General features: G+C 43.8%; 2 protein-coding genes across 4 annotated transcripts in view; both read right to left on the bottom strand.

Moving 5' to 3' along the window:
* Positions 1 to 6,647, bottom strand: part of flncb (filamin C, gamma b (actin binding protein 280)) — a gene marked incomplete at its 5' end in the record, with an annotated part of 40,445 nt that extends 33,798 nt beyond the window's left edge. For all 3 annotated transcript variants that reach the window (XM_080492216.1, XM_080492214.1, XM_080492215.1), the window contains one exon: positions 6,263 to 6,647. In XM_080492216.1, coding sequence (XP_080348342.1) covers positions 6,263 to 6,647 — 385 coding nt within the window. The remainder of the gene's footprint in view (positions 1 to 6,262) is intronic.
* Positions 6,648 to 11,806: 5,159 nt separating this feature from the next.
* On the bottom strand, positions 11,807 to 23,948 carry ccdc136b (coiled-coil domain containing 136b). Its single transcript, XM_080492165.1, has 9 exons — positions 23,868 to 23,948; positions 22,302 to 22,534; positions 19,806 to 20,078; positions 19,634 to 19,708; positions 19,182 to 19,475; positions 18,880 to 18,997; positions 18,605 to 18,803; positions 18,163 to 18,297; positions 11,807 to 14,323 (listed from the first exon to the last, which is right to left on the bottom strand). The coding sequence occupies exons 2-9, from the start codon at positions 22,351 to 22,353 to the stop codon at positions 14,231 to 14,233; spliced, it is 1,239 nt and encodes a 412-aa protein (XP_080348291.1). The 5' UTR covers positions 22,354 to 22,534; positions 23,868 to 23,948; the 3' UTR covers positions 11,807 to 14,230.
* Positions 23,949 to 24,371: the final 423 nt, after the last annotated feature.

Genomic DNA, 24,371 nt, shown 5'->3' with positions numbered 1-24,371 from the left:
AATCTGATCTCAGACGGTTTCCACTGAACTGACGTCGATGAGCAGATTCCCGGCGGCCATAAACTCGCCTCGTCTCTCTTTTTCTCCGTCTGACTGACGGGCTCGATTGACTGCAGAGACCTGAACAGACCAAAAAGCAGCTCCACGGCAGCCAGAAACCACAAATTCTGAGAAACCAGCATGAAAACCTCTCAGGATCTTGGTCATGGAAACTGTCAAAAAAAACAACTGTCCACGTCAGGAAAAATTATCGGAAAAAGTCTGAAAAACACTTTAAAAAAGAGCCGGCTAAGAAAAAAAAAAAGAAAAAGATCTATGTATGCGGAAACGTTTTTATTTTGTAGTTTATACTCAAGGAAACCACAAAAAGTGACACAAAATCACCACAAAACGTAAAATTTGTTGCAAAAAGATCTGAACCCTGACCTGAAACCATGAGTAAAATCCAAAACAGCCAGACTCAGGCCAAAGAAATTCCAAAACACTGAAATCCGACAAAAGCACCCGACGAACCAAAACAACTTGATTCCACTCTACTGCTGGTCTGCGAAAACAAAAGTTTGATGACTTTAGTGAAAAGATGTTCAGAGTGTGTTTCCACTGTGGAGACGTAAAAGTAGGACTCACCTGTGTAGCATGAAGCCACCTTCTTCTCTTCAGAAAAACATCAGATTACCTGAACTTAAACCCTGAAGAACTTATCGGATACAAAACACACAACTACTGCAACTGGAATATGTTGCAATTTTGTATTTTTTACTATTTATGTTAGTATTTTTACCTCTTTTTCCGTCATTTGCATTTCATTTTCTGTATGTTTACATAATCCTTTTGAAAAAAATCCTCCTGTTTTTCTGATTTGACTTACTTCCTGTGGCTGTTTTGTTTCAGTCGGAGAATATTTTCACCTCTTCAGGCTCCATGTTTACATAGAATTGCGACAAAAATTAAGTACGTTTGTATGTTGGTGTGAATATTTTCACAGTCTGTTTAACGTAGAGATATAATGCTGATTATCATCTGTGTAGAGTGAACCTTTGAAAACTACGACGTTTCTACAAGACAAACATCAGAGGACCCGGACAAGAACCCTGTGGAACACCATCTGACGTAAATACTCTATATAATTAATTGTCTTCACTCTTTTTTTGGAAGATTAAATGCACAAAACTGGGAAACTACCTCCTCGATCATTGAGCACTTTATCTTTTATAAGGACAATATTTAGTAACTTCTTAATTTTCTTCTTAAACATTGAAAACAAAGTATGAGCATTTAGGCCTCAAATGGCACAGTAGCATAATTATTAGTATAAGATTATGGTCATTAATGTTATAAGTGTAATATTCTTCAGGAGGTAAAAACATTTAAAATAAATCATGCACCATGACTGCTTCTACAAAATGCATGGCAGGCAGTTTGATGAACTGGTGAACCTGCTTCAGAACAGACTTTAGCTCAGAAACACAGAGCAGTTATTATCAGTATTAAGACTTTGACGAAACATCGCAGTCTGCAGCTCTCCGCCGCTCCTCACTGACTTCCATGAATGAGTACGAGGGACACGGGCACTGAGCCCTGCTGGGGGCTCACAGGCTATTTATAAAATGTATTCATACTGAACAAAGAAAACCTGTGTAAAATCAGGTGTTCAGAAGCAGTGAGCAACCCTGTAGCGTCAGAATGATATGATTTAATAACATTATATTCAGGCAAATAAGGGATGGACCAGAGGAAACGGACATTTCTAGTTTGTATTGAAAATAAATAAAAAATAAAATCTTGACATTGAATTTCGACTCTTTTCACGAAGTGCGTTATGATTTATTTATTTTGAGTGGCCCTAATACTCTTCCGTACTAAGACAGATTATGCAAATGGACGTCTGCTTCTACTGAAACTTGTGTTTCACCATATTTGATGAGATATATGTCAAACTAGTGCCGATTACAGAATGCCTGTCAAGCGAAGGGTGTCCTTTCTGTCGCTTCCAGAATCAACATTTCATTAACTGTAAATTCAAAGAAAGTTCAAAAGAATGAAGAAGGTGGAGACTTTAAAACCAGACGAGATAAAAATCAGCCCTGAATGTTTTGAAGGGACTCGTCCCTGCCGAGCAGCTGACGCCGTGACAGACGACGCTCTCACCCCGAAGTCAGACCTCAGTTAGCGCCGTTAGCTTAGCTCGCCTCGTTATCTGCAGCTGCTCCTTCAGATCAGCGTTCTTCTTTTTTTTTTTTTCCTGCCGGCAAACGACGACCGGCTGAACTCGGTCCGTCTCCAACATGTCAAGTATCTCCACGTCATGACGTTTAACCGAGAGTTTAACCTGGTTCGTTCAGTAATCCGTCGGTAAATCCTCAGCGTGGGTTTGAGGGGGAACAAGAAGCAGATATTTTCACTCTCCCCTTAAAAGGTTTACAGGGATTATTTTTGTCCTTTGTGGGTCTATAAAATGTTTCATACTGGTTTTTGAGACTGTGAAACATTTTCAGGCATTTCATCGGACTGAAAGTTTGACGAAGAACTGAAGAGAGAGAGAAAAAAACAAAAACAGCGACTGGGACAGCTGAGCTCTTTCAGACCACCGACTCCACGTTCCCCTCTGACCTCTGACCTGCTGCCGCACAGCTCCTCACCTGGAGCCCGCCCTCACACACTGCGACTCAAACACGTTTACACGACGACGACGCGAAGACGCATCACTTCTGCGTTTTCCTTTCAGAAAGGCTTCGCGTTTACACGATGTCGGTTTCCACGATGTCGGTTTCCACGGAAACGGGAGAAACCCCGAAAACAACGTAGCGGGTATGCCGCGCCACGGGTTGACGCTTTGGCTCGTTTTGGTAATAAAGACACACATGGCGGCAGAAAACAATACACTAAAGACCAAGTTTTATTGTGAATACTGTGACTGTCAACTGTAAAACTGCAAAGTTCCAGGAGAACAGAGAGTCATGACACTCTGGAGGCCGCCATTGTTGTTGTTGTCCATCGACTCGTGCATGCGCAGGGGAACTATTTACTACGCCGTGGTACATGTACATGCACAGTTTTCTAAAAGCTGCGTTTCCAGTGACTCCGAGCACCGATGTCGTGTAAACGGACACCAAGAACACAACAAAAGTTTTTCAGTTTTCGCTTGAAAACGTCGTGGCGTAAACGAGGCCTCAGCGTGAACTAACCTCGAACTGACCAACAACCCGAAGCTGCACGAGTCAAACTGAGACGGGAGAAACGTCTCACCTCGAGTCAAAGTGAAACTACGCAGCGCAGTAACTGAAGTTCAGAGCGTAGAGAGAGTGTGTGTGTGTGTGTGTGTGTGTGTGTGTGTGTGTGTGTGTGTGTGTGTGTGTGTTGGGGAAGGGGGGGGGGGGGGGGGGGGCTGGCTGGCCTCAGTGAAACATTCCTGCGTGCTGACTGCTGCAACACATGGGAACCATTACGGAGAGGAGGGACCACCGGTCAGACTGAACCTGGAAAAGCTGAGAGATTCCCGAGTGAGCGAGGAGAACGACAGAACCGATTGAGCGGGTCAACATCCGAACATCCACATCACAGGAAAACCCACAAAGAGATCAAAGTCGACAATCTAATCGTGGCCACACCAAAATAAAGTGGACACGTAACAAAACAAACCAAAAAATGACAAGGAATAATAAATGACGAGAAGAAAAACTGTCAGAGCCCAGTTTAGACAACAACTTCAAGTGAAAACGTAAAACTTTCATTGCGTTTTTGGGGGTCCTTTTAAATGACTGCGGTTCTCTGAGTCAATGAAAACGCAACTTTTTGAAAACTGTGTCTCCGTGGAAACGGGGGAAAATGGAAAATTTCTGAAACGGTGCTTCTGCATGTTGACAGCTTTTCTGTTTCTGTGTCTGGTATCGTTCTCTGCACACGTGTGTGTGTGGTTTGGTTACGAAAACAAGCTCGATGGAGAAAACAATCCAAAATTAAGCACCAACATCAAATATTCAAAAAACAAAGATAAACAAATTCAGAAAATCTTCAATCACACATATAATATTCCAGAAAACCTCAGAGAAAACCTGAAATAGCGTCACTGAACTGAGTCAGAGACACTGAGGAAATGAAAAGTTAAACCGGATAGAAATCATGAATCAACAAGAAGAAGTTCCAGAACAGAAGACGAGCAAACAGATGGTCTGAATACTGAAACTGTAGAAACATCCAGAAGAAAACTGAGCGGGAATAAATTTAACACCACAAAAACAGCAAATCCACAAAAAAAAAGTAGCGGAAATAATAAAATAGTTAAGAATCATCAAAATATGGACTAAATTATGAAGAAAATAAAAAAGGACAGAATAATCCCACAAAACAAGGCAAAGGTCGAGAAAACTTCCAAATGGTCTCTAGTTACATTCACTGTTATAATAAAATCCTAAAACATGACATCCAGAGGTCGAAGGCACAGGAATGAACAAATAGAATCTAGAAACTTCTAGAAAACGACCATTAATGTGAAACAAGTCTGGAAGTGATGAAGACTTTCGGCTGAGGACCGAAGTTTGAGTTGTGTTGTGTGTGTCATGATGAGTGGGGTCAGTATTTGCCCCTCGGCCCCCCCCGGGGCAGGTAGACGGGGTCCCGGTCTGACTCTGTTTCCGCTCTATTTTCTATTTCCAGCAACTGCCGGTGGAGAAACAGCAGAGCTCAGCTGTGCTGCCATCAATCAAACTGAGTCTCCTCCGCACCGGCCACGCCCCCTATACACGGAGGCCACGCCCCAAGCCAAGACCACGCCCCCCACACTCTTTTTTTCTTCTTCTTCCCTTTCGGACATAATTCAGATTTATTTTTAATTTTTTTCTTTACCACGTCTACTTAATATGAATCTTAAAGCTCACAACTAGTAGGTCTACATCTAACGACGGAGTTATAAAAACCCCAGGAGGAAAAACATGTTTACCAGGTCAACGTCTGTCTAAAGTTCTCTAATGAGCCTTTGTAGAGCTTCTAAATGTCCTTAAAGGCCTTTGAAGAGACCTGAACGATCCCGACATTGGACTCGTATTGGACCTACACAAACGGACAAAACACTATTCACACTATCACTCAAAGATGGTCCAAGAACTCATCAATCCTCATTCGGGACCCTGGAGACGCGGAGAACCCTGAAGACCTCACAAAAGACCTGAACCCTTCACCATCCCCCACCGAGCCTTTTCAAGATCGACTGCAAGAGTTCTGACAGTTTTCAGGCCCTCTGTTCTCGTCACTGATGTCGGCATCGCTCATGAAACGACCTCATCTAGAACTCTGAAAAAGTCCCAGATGGGTTCACCGAGACCTCCAGATCTTTAAACAAGAAGAAGAACCTGACAGGAGGTTTGCAAGTTGGATGTTTGGACGTTGAGCGACACTTCAAACTTCAAACAAACTGAAGTGATGCCAGCCTCAATAAAGTTCTTCAGAATCTACCCCAAACCTTTAAAACTCGGTTCAACACCTCTGCAATAAGACTTTCAGATCTTTAAGGAGCTCTGGAAAGTGACCCAGATGTTCCAGAAGACCTGAGAAGCATCCGAAAGGCTCCTGAAACCAACTGGTGGTGTCCAGGGGACGTTTCCAAGCACCTTTGTCCTTAAAAATGTCCAAAATCCACCAAAACACACCGGAAGCCTTTCAAAACTCAGAAACGCCTCAAAGCCTCTGGAGCTGCATCAAGACTTCCAGACCGCCACTACATCCCTGAAATCTTCTGCACAACCTTTAAAAACCTGCATTAGATGGTCCGACAGTCCTGCCGGAAGCTATGGGAGGTTTCTGGACGTATAATCAGGCACAAAAAGAGACTTTCTTTTAAAGCTGGGAATGATGAAACATGAGTGATTACCATGTGTTTCCATTTACAGGAAATGAAACATGTTGGAAGTCATTAATCTGACCACAGAGAGAGAGAGAGAGAGAGAGAGAGAGAGAGAGAGAGAGAATGAAGCTCCATACTTTCAACCTTGTTTACCAACACATTTATGAATGCTTGTTTCTGTCAGAATAAAAAGCTGACATGCTTTTAATTTAAAAAGTGTCTTTATAAACACACTCCAACTGTTGTCACACTGAACATTCTGCAGTAAAGTTAATTCTATCATTAGGATTCTTAGAGACAGTTTTACCCTTCATTTAATTGCTTCTGTGATGATTTCATTTCATGCAAGGAAAGAAAGCCCCCCCGCTGTGCGTAAAGACGGTGCGTAAAAAGCTCTCCAAAGCGCAGCAGCCGCGCGCGACTCACCGATGGACACCAGCTTGATGTGCTCGCGCTCCAGGAACTCCAGCGCCACCGACACGTTCTCCAGCTTCATCTGCCTGAAGTTGGGCCTGGAGTGATACTTCCTGTACATCTTCTTCTGGCTCAGCACCTCCAGCAGCCCGATCAGCTTCAGCCCGTCGCTCAGGTCCTTCTGCAGGTCCGCGATGCGCTTGTTGAGCACCTTCAGGTGCTCGTTGCACCAGCGCGTGAACGTGTTCTGCTGGATCTTCTTCCAGGGCGCGTCCTCGGCCAGGTCCTTCTCCGTGGCGGGCATCTCCTCCTCTTCCAGCTCGTCCTCCGCGGCGCACAGCTCCGCGCCGCTCTGGAAGAAGAGCTGCGGCTCCAAGAAGCCGCCGCTGCTCATCATGCTGCCCGGAGTCCGGAGAGGCAGGAGGGAGAGGAGGGAGAGAGAAAGAGAGAGGGCAAGAAACAAAGACGGGAGAGGGACGGAAGGGAGGACAGGCGGAGACAGGAGCCGCGCCTGCAGGGGATGGCTCCGCTGAAGTTTGGATGATCCAGGGGGAGTGACTCCTCACTGAACTCGGACGATCCAGAAGAAGTCGGAGGATCCAGATCCAGAGGGGGTGACTCCTCGGAAGTCGGAGGATCCAGAGGGAGTGACTCCTCGGTGAAGTTTTGATGATCCAATAACTCCGCTCCTCTCGATATCTCCTGCGTCTTTACGCGCAGAAAGCGACGCTCCGGGTCCCCCTTCGGTCCGGGTTGTGGCGCGCGGGCGGCGGCCTGGAGAGCGGAGCAGCGGGACTGTGGAGCTCTGCGGGGCTGCGGGAGGTTTAAAAAGCTCGGCGTCACTCCGCAGGACTCTCAGGAATGCCGCTGCCATGACCATATACTACTGCGGGCCGCCATCCTCCGGGCCCCGCACAGATACAGCGGCCGCAGCGCATTGGACCACAGCGGGGCAGGGGGGCGGGGTCACACCGGGACCCCCCCCCCCCCCCCCCCCCATCCTGAAACACACACACACACACACACACACACACACGCACACACACCGAGGGCCCCGGGCTCCAGGCCGCGGTGACACCTCGGAGTATTTATAGAGACTCTAAACCCGGGAGAGACTCCGGGAGGTGGAGGTGTAGAAAAGCAGCACATAAACCGAGAGTGTCGTCATCTCAGGGCGGCCAATCAGATCACGTGCAAACAACCAATAAAATCAATCAAGTTGAATTATACCTATTATTTAAAGGAGTTATCACCCGAAAATCACATTTTTCCTGTTAAAACATGATTAATGGTGTTCGATCTCTCAAAATCTGGAGTTTGAAAGTGGCAGATTTTTTTGTTTGGACTCTTGTTCTAACCAGAACTGCCCACAAGGGAGGTTTTAATTGTCAACACAGGAGGCTAATTTCATAAACCCACCTGTTAAATTTAGTACTTAGCCGCTGGTGGGACTGGTACAAACTCTGAACCCCATGTGGTTTCGAAATGCGGATGTATTTCATTTTAAATCTCTGAAAAAGCGTCAGAACGAGCTCTACGGTTGATGTTTTTTTTTCCCCTCAGAAATTTTAAGAATTTATTTAAAGACAATTTGAAGGAGACTGGATACGTGAGAATACCAGGTGACGACTTCTTTAAGCGAAAAATGAGTGAGGAAAGATGTTTATTACCTCGCTGACATGTTTTAAAGGCGTCTTACAGCGCCGTCTCTCGCCTCAGAGAACTTCCTGTTTGAAGCCTTCAACCATGAGGTTCTGTGGATCAACGGTGTCGTCTTGGTCTCATGATGTCAAAATGAAGACGGCACAATGAGGAGTAGTTGAACCGGGACACTTATTGGTCCATTGATGGATCAAACAGCCGTTCTGAATCTTTTTCGTTAAGCTCCCGAGAACAGCAATTTGTGCAAAAAGTACGGAAACATTGAAAAGTTTCAGCGTCAAAGCGTTGACAGAACGAACACTCGGCGAACGTCAGGATAAAGTACTCTTTATTAGTCGATTCGTTTACAAAATGTAGCAGCTCAAATTCAACAGAAAAAATAAAAATACAATCTGAAACAGACGTTAACATCAGGAACAAAGTTCAGAGGCAAAGAGGAGAAACGTCAACGACGCCGAGCGTCGTCAGGAAGTGAAAGCTCGCACAGAAACGCAAAGGACGGAAGCTAACGGACACGAAGCAGCAGCGACCTGACGGGTTTAAAGCGTCAGACTTGTTAAGTCTTCCCGCCGGAGTCTCGGAAGGATTTCAGGCTGACCTGCGTGTCCAGGACAGTGACGTCAAGGTATATGCTAAGTAATCTATGCTAATCACTAGTCCATGCAGCTGCGACCAAAACTATGCAAAAACCGTCACGTGACAATTCTTAAAAACAGCTAACGAAACAATTACTATTTTAGCTCTTGCTATAATCTTTTTAAAGCTATGCTAAATATTACCGCTTATCAACAAATACTTTCCAAACATACAAACATTATTTTTGAACTTTTAATTGGCCTGCTTGTTCCTGCTTCGAATCTTTCAACTCACATTCACCCATTCACACGCGCATTCACACACCAATGGAGGCGGCTGCCATGCATGGCGCCTCGTCCATCCATTGGCGTTCAGTGTTTTGCTCAAGGACACTTTTGACACAGATATAGGACTCAAACCTGCAACTGCTCTACCAGCCAAACCTCAGCCGTCCCTTAAAATGTCCCTGCAAAGTTGGCGAGGCCTCGATTACACAACGTTTTCAAGTGAAAGCGGAAAACTTTTCGTCGTGTTTTTTTTGGTGTTCGGAGCCGCTGAAAAGGTAACTTAACTAAAGAATTGTGTCTGTGGTTTCACAACAAAAACACCCATCAGCACCCTCTAGTGGCAATACATGCTAAATACAAAGTTTTCATAACGGTGCAGTGTAAAACGCAAGAACGCAAAAAACGATTCATTATCGCTTGAAACGTTGTGGCGCTAACTGGCTGTGTTGCTAATATTTTGCTAACAAATGACAAAAGTGGAACTTTTGCAAACTGAAGCTACAAAACATTACAAACCTTTTACATTTCGATGCCGACGACATACTGGGATACGTCTCAACTTTACAACTAAATTCTATTTATCTTCGCCACTATGCTAGTTAGCTTCTGCCCACACACTTTATAATGAGATAAATAAAAACTATCCAGGCAGAAATAGAAAATTACATTTTAGTCACGGTAATCTAAACTAGAATTAAATGCTCGGTAAGAACAGTTACAGTAGAGGAGAAAAGCACTAAGTTACAAGTAAGATAAGCTCAGGTGAACTCTGTCCTGGACACACAGAAGTGAAACTCCACCAGAAACAACAGACATGAAGATCATTTAACATAATAATTAAAACAATAAAAAGTTGGATAAAATAGCTGAATTAAATCACGACGTTCATGCGGTCGCCGTCAAATCCAAATCTGAATCTACAGGCTTCATGCAAAGTTACTACGTCCCTAAATGTGACATGCAACATTGACTTTAGTTTAATAAAATAATGTCACGTTTACATGTCATTTATAATTTTATTTTATTTTTTTAAATGAAGAGAAGTGAAATGTAAACTGTGCAGTTTGCAGAAAGGTATACGTAGTCTAATTAAACCCTACGTTCTCTATAATATCAGGATACAAATTGCAGAATTAAGCTGAAATAGTGTTTTAGTCCTTATTTAAATCACGTTTTATTTCTTTTTCAAACTGAAAAGTCGACAAAAATAATCCCTACGGTTTCAATAGGGTCCGACGAATGACCAATGTTTATATGACAAATAATGGTTTTAAAATTGATCAATTTTGCTGCCATAACTTTCAAATTAAAAACTGATTTTAAACAAGTAGATTTCAATTCTTTATACAAACATTTATTCTTTTTCTGAAAGAAAATCATGTTCACAAGCTAACGCGTATTTTCGTGAGATAGTTGTACGCGAAAATTCAAGAAAAGTTCAGTGTTATTTGAAGGAATTCACTTAAATATGAGAACATAAACATATTTTTGCTGCATCACTACTGTAGACCGTGGTTAATAAATCCTAACAATTCTAATAATATATGAATGAAGTTCAATCTCAGCTCTTCACATTTCTACGCTACATCTGCTTTCATGACGATTATTTGAAACATTTCAGCTCGTTTTCAACATCAACGCAAAAGAAAGCAGTTCACGGTTCGCACGGGAAAATATTAGCATGCCGCTTCCGGAAAGATTATTCATAAATAAATAAATAAACGAATAAAGCAGCGAATCAGTCAGAGTCACATAAACATGTACAGCCGACAGGAAACGGTCACATTAACAACGTTTTCACATTTAAAGACACGAGACTGAGTCCAGGTTCACTGAACAGTAAATCGGGAACAAAAATGGAGGTCCGGACTCACAGTTCCTCGGGGCTCTGTTCAGGGACATCTTCTGTTTTTTTCATCACATTTCTGTTACTGTGTCGATAAATTTCTGTTTTGAAAATAACTGACTCACAAATCTAAGGAGATTATCTATTTTCAATTAGTTGTGTCAACAATAGACTCTTGTTAACGTTGATAAAGGTGTTCCCCTGGGCTCTATTTAAGGTCCTCTTCTCTTTAATCTATTTATCAGCTGTGCAAATAAAGTGTTTTTAAAATGACAGACTCAGCAATGCCGTAAAATCGGGTATTTCTTTGTGGCCACGGTGGACTCACATTAGGTAATAAAGGAGTCCCACAGGGCTCTATGCTGGGTCCTACTACAATCACACTATTTACACGGATATTTATGATATTTGTCGACATTCACACTTTTATATTACGGCACATTAAGCAAAGACGACGATAAGAAATTTTACGAGTAAAAATATGAACATTTTGTTAGTTTTCCATTTTTCTGCCGAATTAGAGATTCCATGCATGTAAGTGTAGTAAACTAGTTAAAAATCATTCCATAATTTAATCAAATTTGATTTATAATTCCAAAATGCCTCAGGTATTTTCATTCATGCCGTTCCGAGCACAAAATGATTTGTTATTAATGTTGTTTTGACGGAAACTGGCCTCCATACTTACAAATACAATATAAAAGCGCGATCATTACAGCTGGTCTGTTGGTCTTAAAGCATATTCTCGCTACTCGTCTTGCTACAATTCCACAAAAGGTACTAATGACACATGATAATTATCACTGAGATTAGCCACATCCCGCTATTAATCACATTAGTCATGAAAGATCACATAAGTATGTCTAATAAAGAGTTCCTACAGTTTGTTTTAGGCTTTCTTTGTCATATTAATGCCACATTTTCAGTCACAGTTAACTTTTTTCACATGATTTTCGAACAAAATGTCGTGTGTCACAAACAAACTAATGTCTGTTTTTATCACAGTTCTCTGAACTTACAACCTGATTCTACACCAAATATTTGGTCTCCACTTGAATGTAAACAAGAAAAAGAAATATACATTTAAAGATTGATACTCATTTATGTACAAAAAATATGGATATTATTTCAGAAATCCAAGATTTTAAAGCTACAAAACAAGTGAATTAAGATTTTTTTTTTTTTGTCAGGTTTGATTGAAACTGAAACTTCGCAGCGCCATTCACACAAGATTGATTCTGTTTTACAGCTTTTCTTTTGAAAAGACTTCAGTTCTGTTCAGATTGATTTCACTGTTTAATGTTAAAACTAATTACGGTGTTCCACAGGGCTCTATTCCTGGTCCTCTTATATTTCTTATACAATAGCTCAATAAGATCTTTATTTCTCAGCCAAGTTATACATTTCATCCTTAGTTTTTAAAGTGACAGAGGTGAAAAAGTAAGATAAACCGAATGTGTTAATCCTATGAACATAAGTACTTTTTGGTTAAATGGTGAAATTGAGTATTTAGAGAATTTTTTTTTCCCCCAAAGAAATATTAATTTCACTAAAGATAATGCCATTATCTATTTGTATTAATTTAATTCAAAGCCATATAGAATATACGAATGATGATAATCATATATTATATGATTGTAATACAGAATATATTTTGACATCAAGTCTGAATGGGGCTGTTTATGTTTAACAGTTGTACAGTGTGAAGAAATAAATATAAAATCAGTAAAATGTGCAATTTGGAGAACATTAACAAAATATTTCCCGCAGTTTTCTCATTTTCTTGAAAACACTCGTGTCTCTGAATTCATTAAAAAAAAAAAACCTCATCAAGTAAAAATAAAGCAGCAGCGCGAAAACACCTGTTTTCAACACAGTGAACTCTGTTCATAAATAATCCCTCACATCAGTAAACGATTCATCTGCAGCAAAGTTCATTCAGAGAAAGCTACAGATATTCACAGGAGTCATTTGGTTCAACAAACATTTAGACACAATAAAAGACGTCTTTAAGATAGAAGATAAAGTCGGAAGATAAAATAAAAGCTGTTTTGTTATCATGCTACAAACCAAATCAGCTGGTGGAACGAGCAGGAGGTTAAATACGGAGTTCATTAGGATCAAAGCTTCAATAACACCACGCCCACAAACTTTGATCTGCTACCGTTTTCAACTAAGAGTGCAAAAGATTCCGTTTTTTTTTTTTTTCCAGCACTAAAACATATAAGGCAAAGACTCACTTTCAGTGTGTGGATTAAATAGGACGTTTGAAAATTAAACTTGACCTCCTGATATTTAGAATTCACCCACCAAACAGTTGATTAAATATTTGATAAATACAACAAATAAAACAGTTTCTGCTCTATGGAAGAAAAGTTTGCTGGAGAAAAGTTTCTCATCAAACAGCTAATGCATCAGGTATTTCCCTCGGGAGCCGGTGGAGATGAAAACTGGAGCTAAAAGTGAAATCTAGTCATCAAATTTGACAGAAAACCGCAAAAGACAAGTATTATTTTTTACTAAAGATGGGTAATGTAACTGTTGTGCATCAGGTGGCAGTAGAGAGTCGCTTTTTTGTTCAATATTCAATCTGCAGGACAGACGAGACGCGGAAATTTCAAGACAAACACATAGACGTCATCAGAATCACACCATGGATAATGTTTTCTGTCATCTTCAAAGTTGTAAATTGAAGAAATATTACATACCGTGACTTTAAAGTCTCAAGATTAAAGATGATAATTATTTCTATATATATTCCTCTGAGACTCAATTATTTTATCCAGTTCTCTTCTTTAGATGAACGTGATTGAATCAAAAGTGAAATAAAGTGCAGGGTTGAGCTGCTAAATACCATAATTCCCTCCTCAGGTGCTGGTGGAGACTAAAAAAATTGAGTTTAAAATAAAGAAATATCAGCTTTACTTGTCTTTTGTGGAAATCAAAATGAATCAACGTCAATAACGTTTAATGCAAAATGTTGATTGTAGGATTCTGAATTGATTGAACATTTCTGTGTTTTGTGTTTAGAATGACAGAAAAGTTGGAATCTGCAACAAAGTCTGCAGAACGAATCCTCTGGTTTTGTTAAATTCACATTTATCTTTGATCTATTTTTTCTGATATTTCAGAGGAAATATCAAAGAAAAATCTCATTCCAAAAAAAGAAGAAGTGCAACAGAGGAATCTGTTGCACTTTAACTTGCTACAATGACAAGATGCTACATTGATGTGAAACATAGAAATCGACACAGTAAATATGTTTCAGCTACTTCAGTACCTCCGGTCAGGAGACACGTCGCCATGTTTTGTTGAGGTAAAATCCAGGCGGAGGTCAGAACAAACCTTCCCTCGTCCTCCGGTTATTTTTCAACCTTCCCGTTTCGACTGAGCTTTGGATTCGTGACGGTGGAAGTTTGACCTGCAGGAAGAACAAAGAGTCCGAATGGATGTTGAGGATTCTGTCTTATTGCGTTTCCCTTCCGCTCGCTGGCGCCATCGGGCGTTCGGTTCGAAGCATCGCGGCGGTGCGACGAGCAGACATCGTGGATGGCGGGCCGCGTGGTTCGGGCGATCCCGGCAGCTCACCGTGAGGTCACCGCGTCGTCCTCAGGCCCGCGTGAAGCTGGGGACGACCAGAACTGCGATGGCTGCCACGGCGACCGCCGCCACCGCCAGGTTCCAGCCTTCGGCGTCACTCTGCTGAGAGACGAGCAGGGAAAAGTTTTCAGTCTGAACCAAATTAAATATTAATTCTAATATTTGAAAACGATTGCTGAGTAACTGCACTTCTAACTGGTCCATCTGACAGTTTTTCCAGCTTACGGCTCTTTTTTTGGGAGATTCGCCACAAACAGTCATTCTCAAATAAAAAGACTAAATGTCACCATTGGTTTCAGTTCCGGGTCCTTGTAGGTACGTATTGGGAATTACAAGCACATATTTATGAAACAGTCACAGTCAGGGTCAATCTAATAAATCTACAGCGTGCTACCTGATATCAGAACCTCTTTTCCATGTCAGATCCCTTTTAGGTCCAAAAATGAAGAGTGTCGGGGTTGTAATGAAGTTTTAGAAATGATTGTTGGACAGTGATCGGGGGGAGGAATGTGGGCAGGGGAGCTCATTTTCCCTTTTTTTTAAACTTTTGTTAAAGGACCTCAGTCGTTCTGTGAACGTTTAGTGGAGGGGAAGGAGGTCATCTCACAAGGGCCGTTGATGCTCAGGAGCAAAGCAACTGTCTGGTAGAGAAAGAAGGGCGTGGCCATACCTGGTCCCCTCTAGGACGCCAGCTCCTCCCACCAGCACCAAATCAAGGCCACTATTACAATCATTCCTATGAAGGGGATGGAGAGAACAGGGGGCTCAGACGGACGAGTGCAGTTCTGGGGAAAAGACAAAAGGTAGGAGTGTCGGAGGGATGGAGAGAGGAGAAACTAAAACCATAAAATAATCATAAGAATAAAGTCAGGAGGCGTGAGGGCGAATGGCAAGCAAGGAGCAAACAGAAACAAGTGACGGGCAAAGGGTAGAAGAAGAAGAGACGAGCGGGTCAGGCAGCAGAACCTGTCTGAGAGAATTTGATAGCTTGTGAAACCGAAGCCACGATGAGAAGACAAAAAGATGAAAACATGAAGGGTGAGAACAAAAAAAGGCTCAAAGTGGTTAAACGCAAGATGGATTTTAAAGTCGCACACCATCTTGTCATTTAAGCATCTTTGAAAACTTAACGAAAACTTGCATCAGCTGTGCAACAGGGACAAGCAGCTAAAGTACAAATATGGAGAACGGCAATGGAGGTGTTCAAGGTGTTCAAGTCTAAAGCTAAATCTCATGTCAACAAGTCACATCAAGACCCAAGACCTGAGTCAAGATCCAAATGAAGACAGTACTAATGAGAGACGGTAACTCTCAAAGTCAAGGTTTCAAGTCACTGGACAAGTCACGGCAGTTCACCTGGAGTTTAAGATAGATCAGTCTAAAGTCAATCCTCGTTCAAAACATTGAGTTTCAAATCAATACGGTCCTCAGTAAAGACGAGCATGTCCCAAGTCAGGACACCACTTCAATTTTCAAGACAATATAAGGAGTGTTTCAAATCAAGACAAGCAACTTCAGGTGAGTCCAGGTCATCTGTTTAGCAGACAAAAATCAGGGACAAGACAAGCTATAGATAAATGGTAAAGACTCAAATGGATACACCCACCTCCACCCTCAAAAAACAGGAATGATCCAAACAAAAAGGGCCGGTAAGTCCCATTTCAAGGTGCGTAAATCCAAAGTGTGGTCACGACTGAAGACAGATAAGTCCCAACTCAAGTCTAAAAACCTGGTAGCTACCTCAGGTTATGAAGACGAGCTCCCAGATCAAGCCAGATAAATGTGGAGTCAGCTCCCAAGCAAAGACACTGAAGTTTCCAGTCAAGACACATAAGTCACAAGTCGTCACAGGTCGATTCCTAAAGACGTCTCAATCCAAGACTGCTGTGGAATAAGATAAGAGATACTAGTTCCAAGTGGAGATAGGAAAATATTCATATTCAGTTCCAAGCAAAGAGTCGACCCCAACACATACAGTTGCACTTCCAAGTCAAGACATGTAACTCATAAGTCAAGTCTTAATTAAGACAGGTAAGTCTGAGGAGACAAACTAAGTCCCAAATCAGGTCACAAGCTCAGAAAGATTACTGCCAAGTCAACTCGAATATCAAAAGAGGTAAACGTCCAACTCAAGACAGACAAGTCCTAAGTCTCAAGTTAACTATCATATTAACAAAGGTAGGACGTCCATCATTACAGGAAAATCCCAAGACATCAAATTCCTAAATCAAGTCAAAACAGACAAGCCTGTATTGAGACAGGTTACCTCCAGTCAAATGACACGACGGGTCAACGTACATTTCAGTTTGGTTTTTTGTCATGCCAGTTAATACCACAATCAAGTTCTGACAAAGTGCAACTTTAAGTTCAACTCAAAGTTTAATATGGAGTCATGACAGGGGCAGGCCTAACGTCTTGTGCTTAGAGCTGTCTCTGAGGTCATAGACGATGGTAACCAACGTTCTCTTTTTGGTAATCATAAAGTCGAAGTCTGTAGTCTAGTTTTTCCAGTAAAAGTGGAGGAAGGAGTACTTTTGTTGTGAGCATGGTCACCCTCTCAGGTGGGATGAATCCTCAATCGTCCTGGAGCCTACGCACTTTTGCTTGACAGCTGAAGAAAGGTGATTTGTGCGGAGAATACGAGAGCGGCGATAACAGACAGATGACTCTGACGAGGACAAACTGCCCCGAAGCGACACATGGAAAAGAAGCCCACATCCACACGCTGTAGAGACTGACTGCACGAGCAGAGCCGCAGGGACGGGAACCAGACAGCACAATGACCGATGAGGCGTCCTGAGCGGCCGTCAGCTGACATGCACACAGACGGACAGCATGAAGATCATCCGGTGTTAGAGGGGAGACTTCCATGTGCTCCACACTTACCTGGACAAGAGTTCTACGTAATCTACATCTAATCCAAGACTCACAATACTTTAACTTTGACTGACAGCTCATCTGATGGCCTAGATAGGTGCCAATGCCATTCTGGACCAGTCCCTTAATGACACTGTTGATTGGTCCTCAGTTATAAATAAAACTGAGGACCAATAGATATGGGACGCAGCTATGGGACGGTACGGGAACCCTAAACAAAAGTTGTGGATGGTGCCGAAAGTATCATACCCAACCGTTGCCATTTTTCGTAACCCTCGGTTGAGGTACCCAGCAAAATGGTACGTGTTCCATTTAAGGAGGAGCTGCAACTCAGCCGTCTGCTGATTGGTAGAGACGATCATCACTCTCAACAAGCCCGTAATATTTAAATAGCTCATTGGTTGCCCGGTCACTATTGCGTAATGAGGTCACAAGCCTGCAGCATTCATAACCCCGCCAGATTTTAACTGTACTTTCTATGGCGAGACCGCGCAAAAGAGTTGGGTCTGGGTGCGCCTTGTCTCACCGTCCCGTGCAGCAGCAGAGTGGAAACGAGGCCCAACTGCTGGTTGGACAGAATCGACTCTCGACTTGTATTCTGCTTCACAGATGGTAGAAACACTCAAGGAAGAAGAATCATCACATTCCAGTTGAGCTCATTTTTAGCAACTCGTCATTCCCTCGAAATCTGAGTTGTTTGATGCTTTTCTACCAGCTGGAGGTGCTAATGTACCAATGTCGATCAGAAAGGAGTAAACTTTATTAATCCGTCTTGGGGATATTTCTCTGTTAAACCTACCTAATCATAAATACTAGTAAGATGGTAGGACGACCATGGCCAGGGTCTCACTCAGGGACCCCTGGTGGTGACTGTCTGAAGTGGGATTCAAACCTGTGAGCCTCAGATCACAAGGTTGCCCCGTTAACCTCTTCATCACCACTGCCCCAGAGAGACCATTAAAGCGTTCCCAGTAAATCAGCTGCTTCAGTCTGGATTCTACCTCGAGTTTCCACTGACCCCGCCCCCCCTGCAGCGCCTGAGAATTTGACCTTTGACCCCTCACCTGTGCCTTCTGTCCGGCCAGTTTCTGCAGCTCCGCCTTGCAGCGCTGCAGCTCGTCCTCCAGCGCCACCCTCTCCTGCTGACTGCCGTCGTACAGCTGCTGCAGCGCGACCAGTTCACCTTTAAGACCGTCACACTGACGCGCGCGCGCGCACACACACACACACACACACACACACACACACACACACACACACACACACACACACACACACACACACACACACACACACACACACACACACACACACACACACACACACACACACACACACACACACACACACACACACACACACACACACACACACACACACACACACACACACACACACACACACACATTATACCCAAAGAACCTGAAACGTTGAGTATCTTGTGGACAGCCTCATCTGGACATGGACTCTGTCTCACATGGACCTGGACTCTGGAGATGGTCTCACCTGGAACTGGACTCTGTGGGCCGTCTCCTCAGCTTGTATCAGCTGGACCTTCAGGACGTGGATCTCCTTGCTGGATTCATCCTGCAGTTCCGGTATCTCAGGTCCGGACCGGGACAGACTGATGTAAGCGTCTGCCTTCACCTGACGGTCCTGCTGAGTGTCGCCCTGTGCGCTGACTGCCAGGTACACATCACCACACCTGCACACAGGAGACCCGTCAGGTGAGTCCTGGAGGCGGGTCCCCGGTTTGATTGGCAGCTGAACCAACCACTCACGTGTCTTGTTGCTGCTGTAGTTGCTCCACTTTGTTGCCGAGTTGCTTGTTGTCAGCAGTCAGAGAGAGACGCTCCTCTGTCAGAGAGGTGACCTCCTCCTTCAGGTGAGTCATCTCATCTGTTCCCATGGCAACAGCAGCATCACCAGTAGCTCAGTAATTAAACGGTTTATAAATGTACTTAACAGGTGTGTAGATTTGTAAATACAACCCTTAGTTAGTTACTTGGCTTAGTTACATGCAACTCGTTTTGAGTTACTAATTACTCTGTTTAGTTACAGTTGCTCATATTTAGTTAGTTACCTGGTATCACAGTACTGTGACTCTTCATGTGGATCTCGGCCCGCAGTGTGGTCACCTCCAGCTCGTACTCGGCCGTGGTGGCGTGCAGACGCTGAAGCTCTGCCCTCATTCGACACAGCTCCTCCTGCAGCGAGGCGATGTCGTTCTCCCGCTCGGCCGCCGCCTCCTCCGCCGCCTGCTGCAGCACCAGCACCTCCTCCTGTGCTGCGCGCAGCTCCTGCTGCGCCTCCTCGAGCTCGCTCTCCTTCTCCTCCTCCAGGCTGTCCAGCTCCTCCTGCACCGAGCGCAGCTGGGCTGGAGGACGCACAGCCGTGAACGCATGAACGTCTGATGGTAGTGTGATGAATGAGTGAATATGTGATAAATACATGATGACGTGATGGAAGAGTGAACATGTGATAAATGTGTGAGGAAGGGGTGAATGCATGATTGTTTTAAATGCGCGTCTGAACCTTGCAGTCTCTGGATCTGCCGGGTGAAGCTCTCAGCTTGGTGTGCAGAGGCCAGACGTTCCTCCTCCAGTTGGCCTGAGGACCAAGAGGAGTCTGTGTTAACGCACCTCCTCCTGCTAAAGCTGCTCTGCCCACTGCTCCCCCCACGGCTCCTCCCACTGCTCCTCCTCACCCTGCATCTCCATGAAGCTCTCCTCGTGTCTCTGGGAAACCTCCCTGGTCTCCTCCAGCTCCTCCAGCAGCTGCACCACCTGAGTCCTCAGCTCCTCCAGCTCCTCTTCCTCAGACCTCTCCTCCATCACCTCCTTCTCCTCCTCTTGCTGCTGGCCTTTCTCTGCCTCGCCCACCGGCTCCTCCTTCTCCTCCAGCGACAGCCGCTCTTTAGCCGTCAGCGTGTCTCCCAGCATGATGGGCTTCTTCTCCTCCTTCAGCTCGCTCAGCTCCTCTAAAGGGAAAGAGGGAAACCGCTACTAGCAGGAGGAGGAAGATTTTTCTGTGTGCCTGTCTCTTTAAGAAGCAAGGCGTAAAGATTACTCTCCTCTGTGACCATTTAAAATAAAATCTTTTTTTTTACGCCGGTTTTTGCCTAACTAGACCTGCACAGTTGGTATCCCGTACACAAGAATAACATCAGAACATGCTGAACATTCGGGAATAGTGTTCTATGACTTCTGTTTACAATTTGGCAAAACGTTAAAAAACCACCAAAAACTGCCAAAATAATTGGCCAGTCAAAGTGGGGACACAATTTTGATGGTAGTGGAAGAACATACCCAAAAAGCACATCAAAACGTTCGGAGAATTTGTGGTTAGTGTGCCATGACTTTTGTTGATGATTTGGCAAACCGTTTCAGCGAAACAAATTACAAAAAAAACTGCAAAACAATGGCCAGTCCAGACGGATTGGATTTGGGTCGAAAACAAACAATGAAGGGGATAGTGGTCGGCAGCGGGCAATAAACAGGTTCTTCCTGTGGTTCCTCCTCCTGGTGACGCGGCTGATTCGAGTGTAAAAGGTCAAACTCGGGCTCCTGAAGCACGACAGTCACTTGTAATACAAAAAATAAATAAATAATTAAAAATTCTGTGTGCCTGCCTCTTTAAGAGATAAGGCGCAAAGATTACGATCAAAGAGCCCTATTTTTTTTCCGGCGCAGAACCAGTCCCACACCGTTGGGAGCACGTACACAAATATTCGGGAATAGTGTGTTCTGACTTTTGTTAATGATTCAGTAAACGGTTTAACGCCCCCCCCCCCAAAAAAAAACCCAGAAGAATTTTCCAGTCAAAGTTGGAAGGATTTTGGTGAAAAACACAAAATGACGGGGAAACTAATCAGCGGCGAGTGGCAGGCACACAAAACCATGTCTGTTCAGAAGAGGATAGCAGATTGTTTAATGAGTCAATTACATATTTATGAATGAATAAAACGACCTGGAGCTACTGTTTACACTCTTGGATCATTAAACAATACATGAAACAATAATTTTGCGTTTGTTGATCTGTTGGATCAGCGATGAGACGACAGAGGCCACAGCCTCCCGGAGCCTCCTCGGAGTTTATGTTTACTCCTGCTGTCACGTTTGTTTCTGGTTCTGTTTATTTGATTTAGGACGAGCTGCTGACAGAAGGACGATGACGGTGTTGACACAGTGAACCGTCCTGTGATTGGCCGCCTGCCGGAACAGTCGGCCAATCGGCAGGTGTGTAACAGCCTCCAGACTGGATCCAGCTCGGCTATTTTTATCCTGCGTGCCGACGACAGGAGGAGCTGTGATGGAGGCTCTGCGACCCAGCAGCACTTCATCTGCAGCACTTCTGCTCCCGTGCGACTTCACATCACACAGGAAGCAGAGTTATTCCAAAAAAAACACGTCTCCAGCGCAACCCCTCATCCAAAATGTGTTTTTTTTATTCTTTTAAATGTGAAAACCGGCTGGTGTTTATGTTTTCATTCTGGCAGCGTCTCCTCAAGAGTCTGAACTGAACTGAACACATCAAATCAGAGTATGGAAGTAACAAAACACACAAAACAAGTACAGAAACACAAAAGATACACAAAACAAATGCATACAAAAACACAAAACAGAAAAAAACACCAAAAATATGAAACAAGCTCGGGAATGCACACGAACCACAGTAACACACACACACACACACACACACACACACACACACACACACACACACACACACACACACACACACACACACACACACACACACACACACACACACACACACACACAATAAGCCCCCCCCAAAAAAACTAATGGAAAAAAACTTAAATCTTAAAATGTAAAAATGCTTGTGATCCTTAAAAAAGAATAAATAAAGAGATATTTGTTGAATTTCTTGTTTTTAGTAAACACAGATTTGATATTTCCTGTTACTTGACAGTAATAAACTTTTGTCGTGAACCATCAGCAACATGCTGACAATAAACCGCTGGTGTTTCCATCATTTACTTCCTGGTTGCCATGGCAATGCAACCAGGAAGGTTCAATGGTGGACTTTAAATAAACTAGTTTTTGTCTGATTGTTGGTTTTACTATTTTTCTGTATCCTGCCCCCTCTCAACAATGCAGCTGTCATAGCCAGTGTGACCAGCAGAGGGCAGTGTGAATACAACATTTGCTGAGTGCTTTGAACTGATATTGACTCTGACCTGACGAGTCGAGGACTTCCTCGATGACGGGGGGCAGCCGGAATCCGTCCATGTCTCACTGATGGGGGAAGAGCTACAGCTGTCTGGGGGGGCGGGGGGCACCTGGCAGAGGGGTGAGGGGGGGGTGAGGAGGGGAAGACGAGGCAGACGGAGACCAGGAAGCCTCCTCACGCTCCGGGGAGAGACCGCCGCTGCAGTCGCCTCATCCTCCAGGAGCTCAGAGGGAAACAAGACTGGAGGGAAACACATGGCGAGACAGGGTGAGTTACTGATTCCTGAAGTTCACACACTACAGTGAAGAACCTCACACACACACACACACGCGCGAAGAACCACAGACACATAAAGAACCTCACACACCTGAAGCGCCTCACGCTCAAATGACGTACACACAACGCTGGTCACACACAAGTTGTTACAGACTGGAAGAACCTCCTCACACACATAAAACGCCTCACAAAGGCAAGAAATCCTTAAAGGGGTCATATTGTGCAAAATGTCCTTTCTAATGGTTTTTCAACAGTAATTTGTGCTCCCGTACCTGGACTGACGCCCCAGAAGTGAAGACAGTCTGTCCTCTCTCTCCCTGGCTTGTTTCATTTTTTATAAAGTTTGTGCTCCAACCAGCCAATCAGAACTCAAACCCTATATAGTGTCATCGTGAGTTTAGCCAATCCCAATTAAGGTAGGCCCTGCGATTGACCCTCCCACAATTTGGCAGCTCTGATCTGGCACATGGCACCACGAGAGGAAGTACTTCCTCCTCTTCCCAAGATGGGCCTGTGTGGGCGGAGCCAGTCCAGCTCACACAGACACAGCAGATTCTGAATGCAGCTCCTAAGATCCAATATTCAAATGGAGGAAAATCAAAGAAAAGCTGGATTTGGGAAAGACCATGTGAAAGAGTCGAAAAGCTGGATAATATGAACCCTTATAGAACCCCCCCCCCCCCCCCCCCCCCCCCCCCCCCCACACACACACACACACATACGAAGCACATCATACGCACATGAAGACACAAACTACTCCGATGCAGAGATAAACCACCAGACAGAAATCTAAACTAGAATAGACACAAACGAACCACAATGAGTCTCTTGATTCCACAAAACCGACTCAACCACAAGATGGAAAACTGCTGCAGAGACACGAGGCGACTGGACGAGGAGACAAACCAGCTTCGACAGTCAGGTCAGTCCAGTGTTGATGTTGTGATGAGGAAACAGGTTGTTTACGATGACGTGAGCTCAGTCTGCAGCAGTGAGACGTGTGACTGTTGTTTATGACCTCACACAGCCGTGATGATCTGACTGAAGATGATCTGACGGAGGATCTGATTGGAAGTGATCTGGTTTGTCTTTTTCAATCTCGATGTGGATTTTTCCAAAAACACCAGACAGACTGGAGCTTTGTAAAAAAAACAAAACAAAAAAGAAACTGTTCCTTTAAGCTGGGCTCAGCTCTGCAGCACCTCCGTGTGTCTCCTCTCAGTGACCTTCCTCCTCCTCCTCCTCCTCCTCCTCCTCCTGCAGCAGCAGGAGACACACAAGCAGGCCAGACACCTACCTGATGCGGCTGCAGTTCCTTTCCTCTCTGCGGAGCCTCCTCGTCCTCCTGCTGCTGCTGCCGCTGCTGTCCCAGATCTCCTCCTCTGCTCCTCCTCTGCTCCTCTCGTGATGCAGAGTGACGTCACTGCACGCTGCAGACATGCACGCACGCACTCACGCACGCACATATATATGATCGGCACGCGTGACGTCAGCAGCAAAGCAACCATAGACACAAAATCAGAAAAACAATATTCAGGAAAAATACAAGAAATAAAGAAAATTACACCTATATATAGGTATATATATATATATATATAATTTTATATTTTTTACAAAGTCTAAAAACGTGGCCAAAGATGACAACACTCTCCCAATAAAAGATTCAAACAAGCTACATAAAATAAGCTGCAGATGAGTATACGTTTTTCGCAAAGATTAAAAGACACGAAGTCAAAAGAAAAAAAACTGCAAAACAAAAACAAAGTTATAAAAAAAAAATGCAACAAAAAAAACAACTGCA

This window comes from Lipophrys pholis, assembly GCF_963383615.2.
Source record: "Lipophrys pholis genome assembly, chromosome: 22".
NCBI lineage: Eukaryota > Metazoa > Chordata > Actinopteri > Blenniiformes > Blenniidae > Lipophrys > Lipophrys pholis.
The sequence above is the reverse complement of the archived record's forward strand: the minus strand, read 5'-3'. Positions and strand labels throughout refer to the sequence as shown.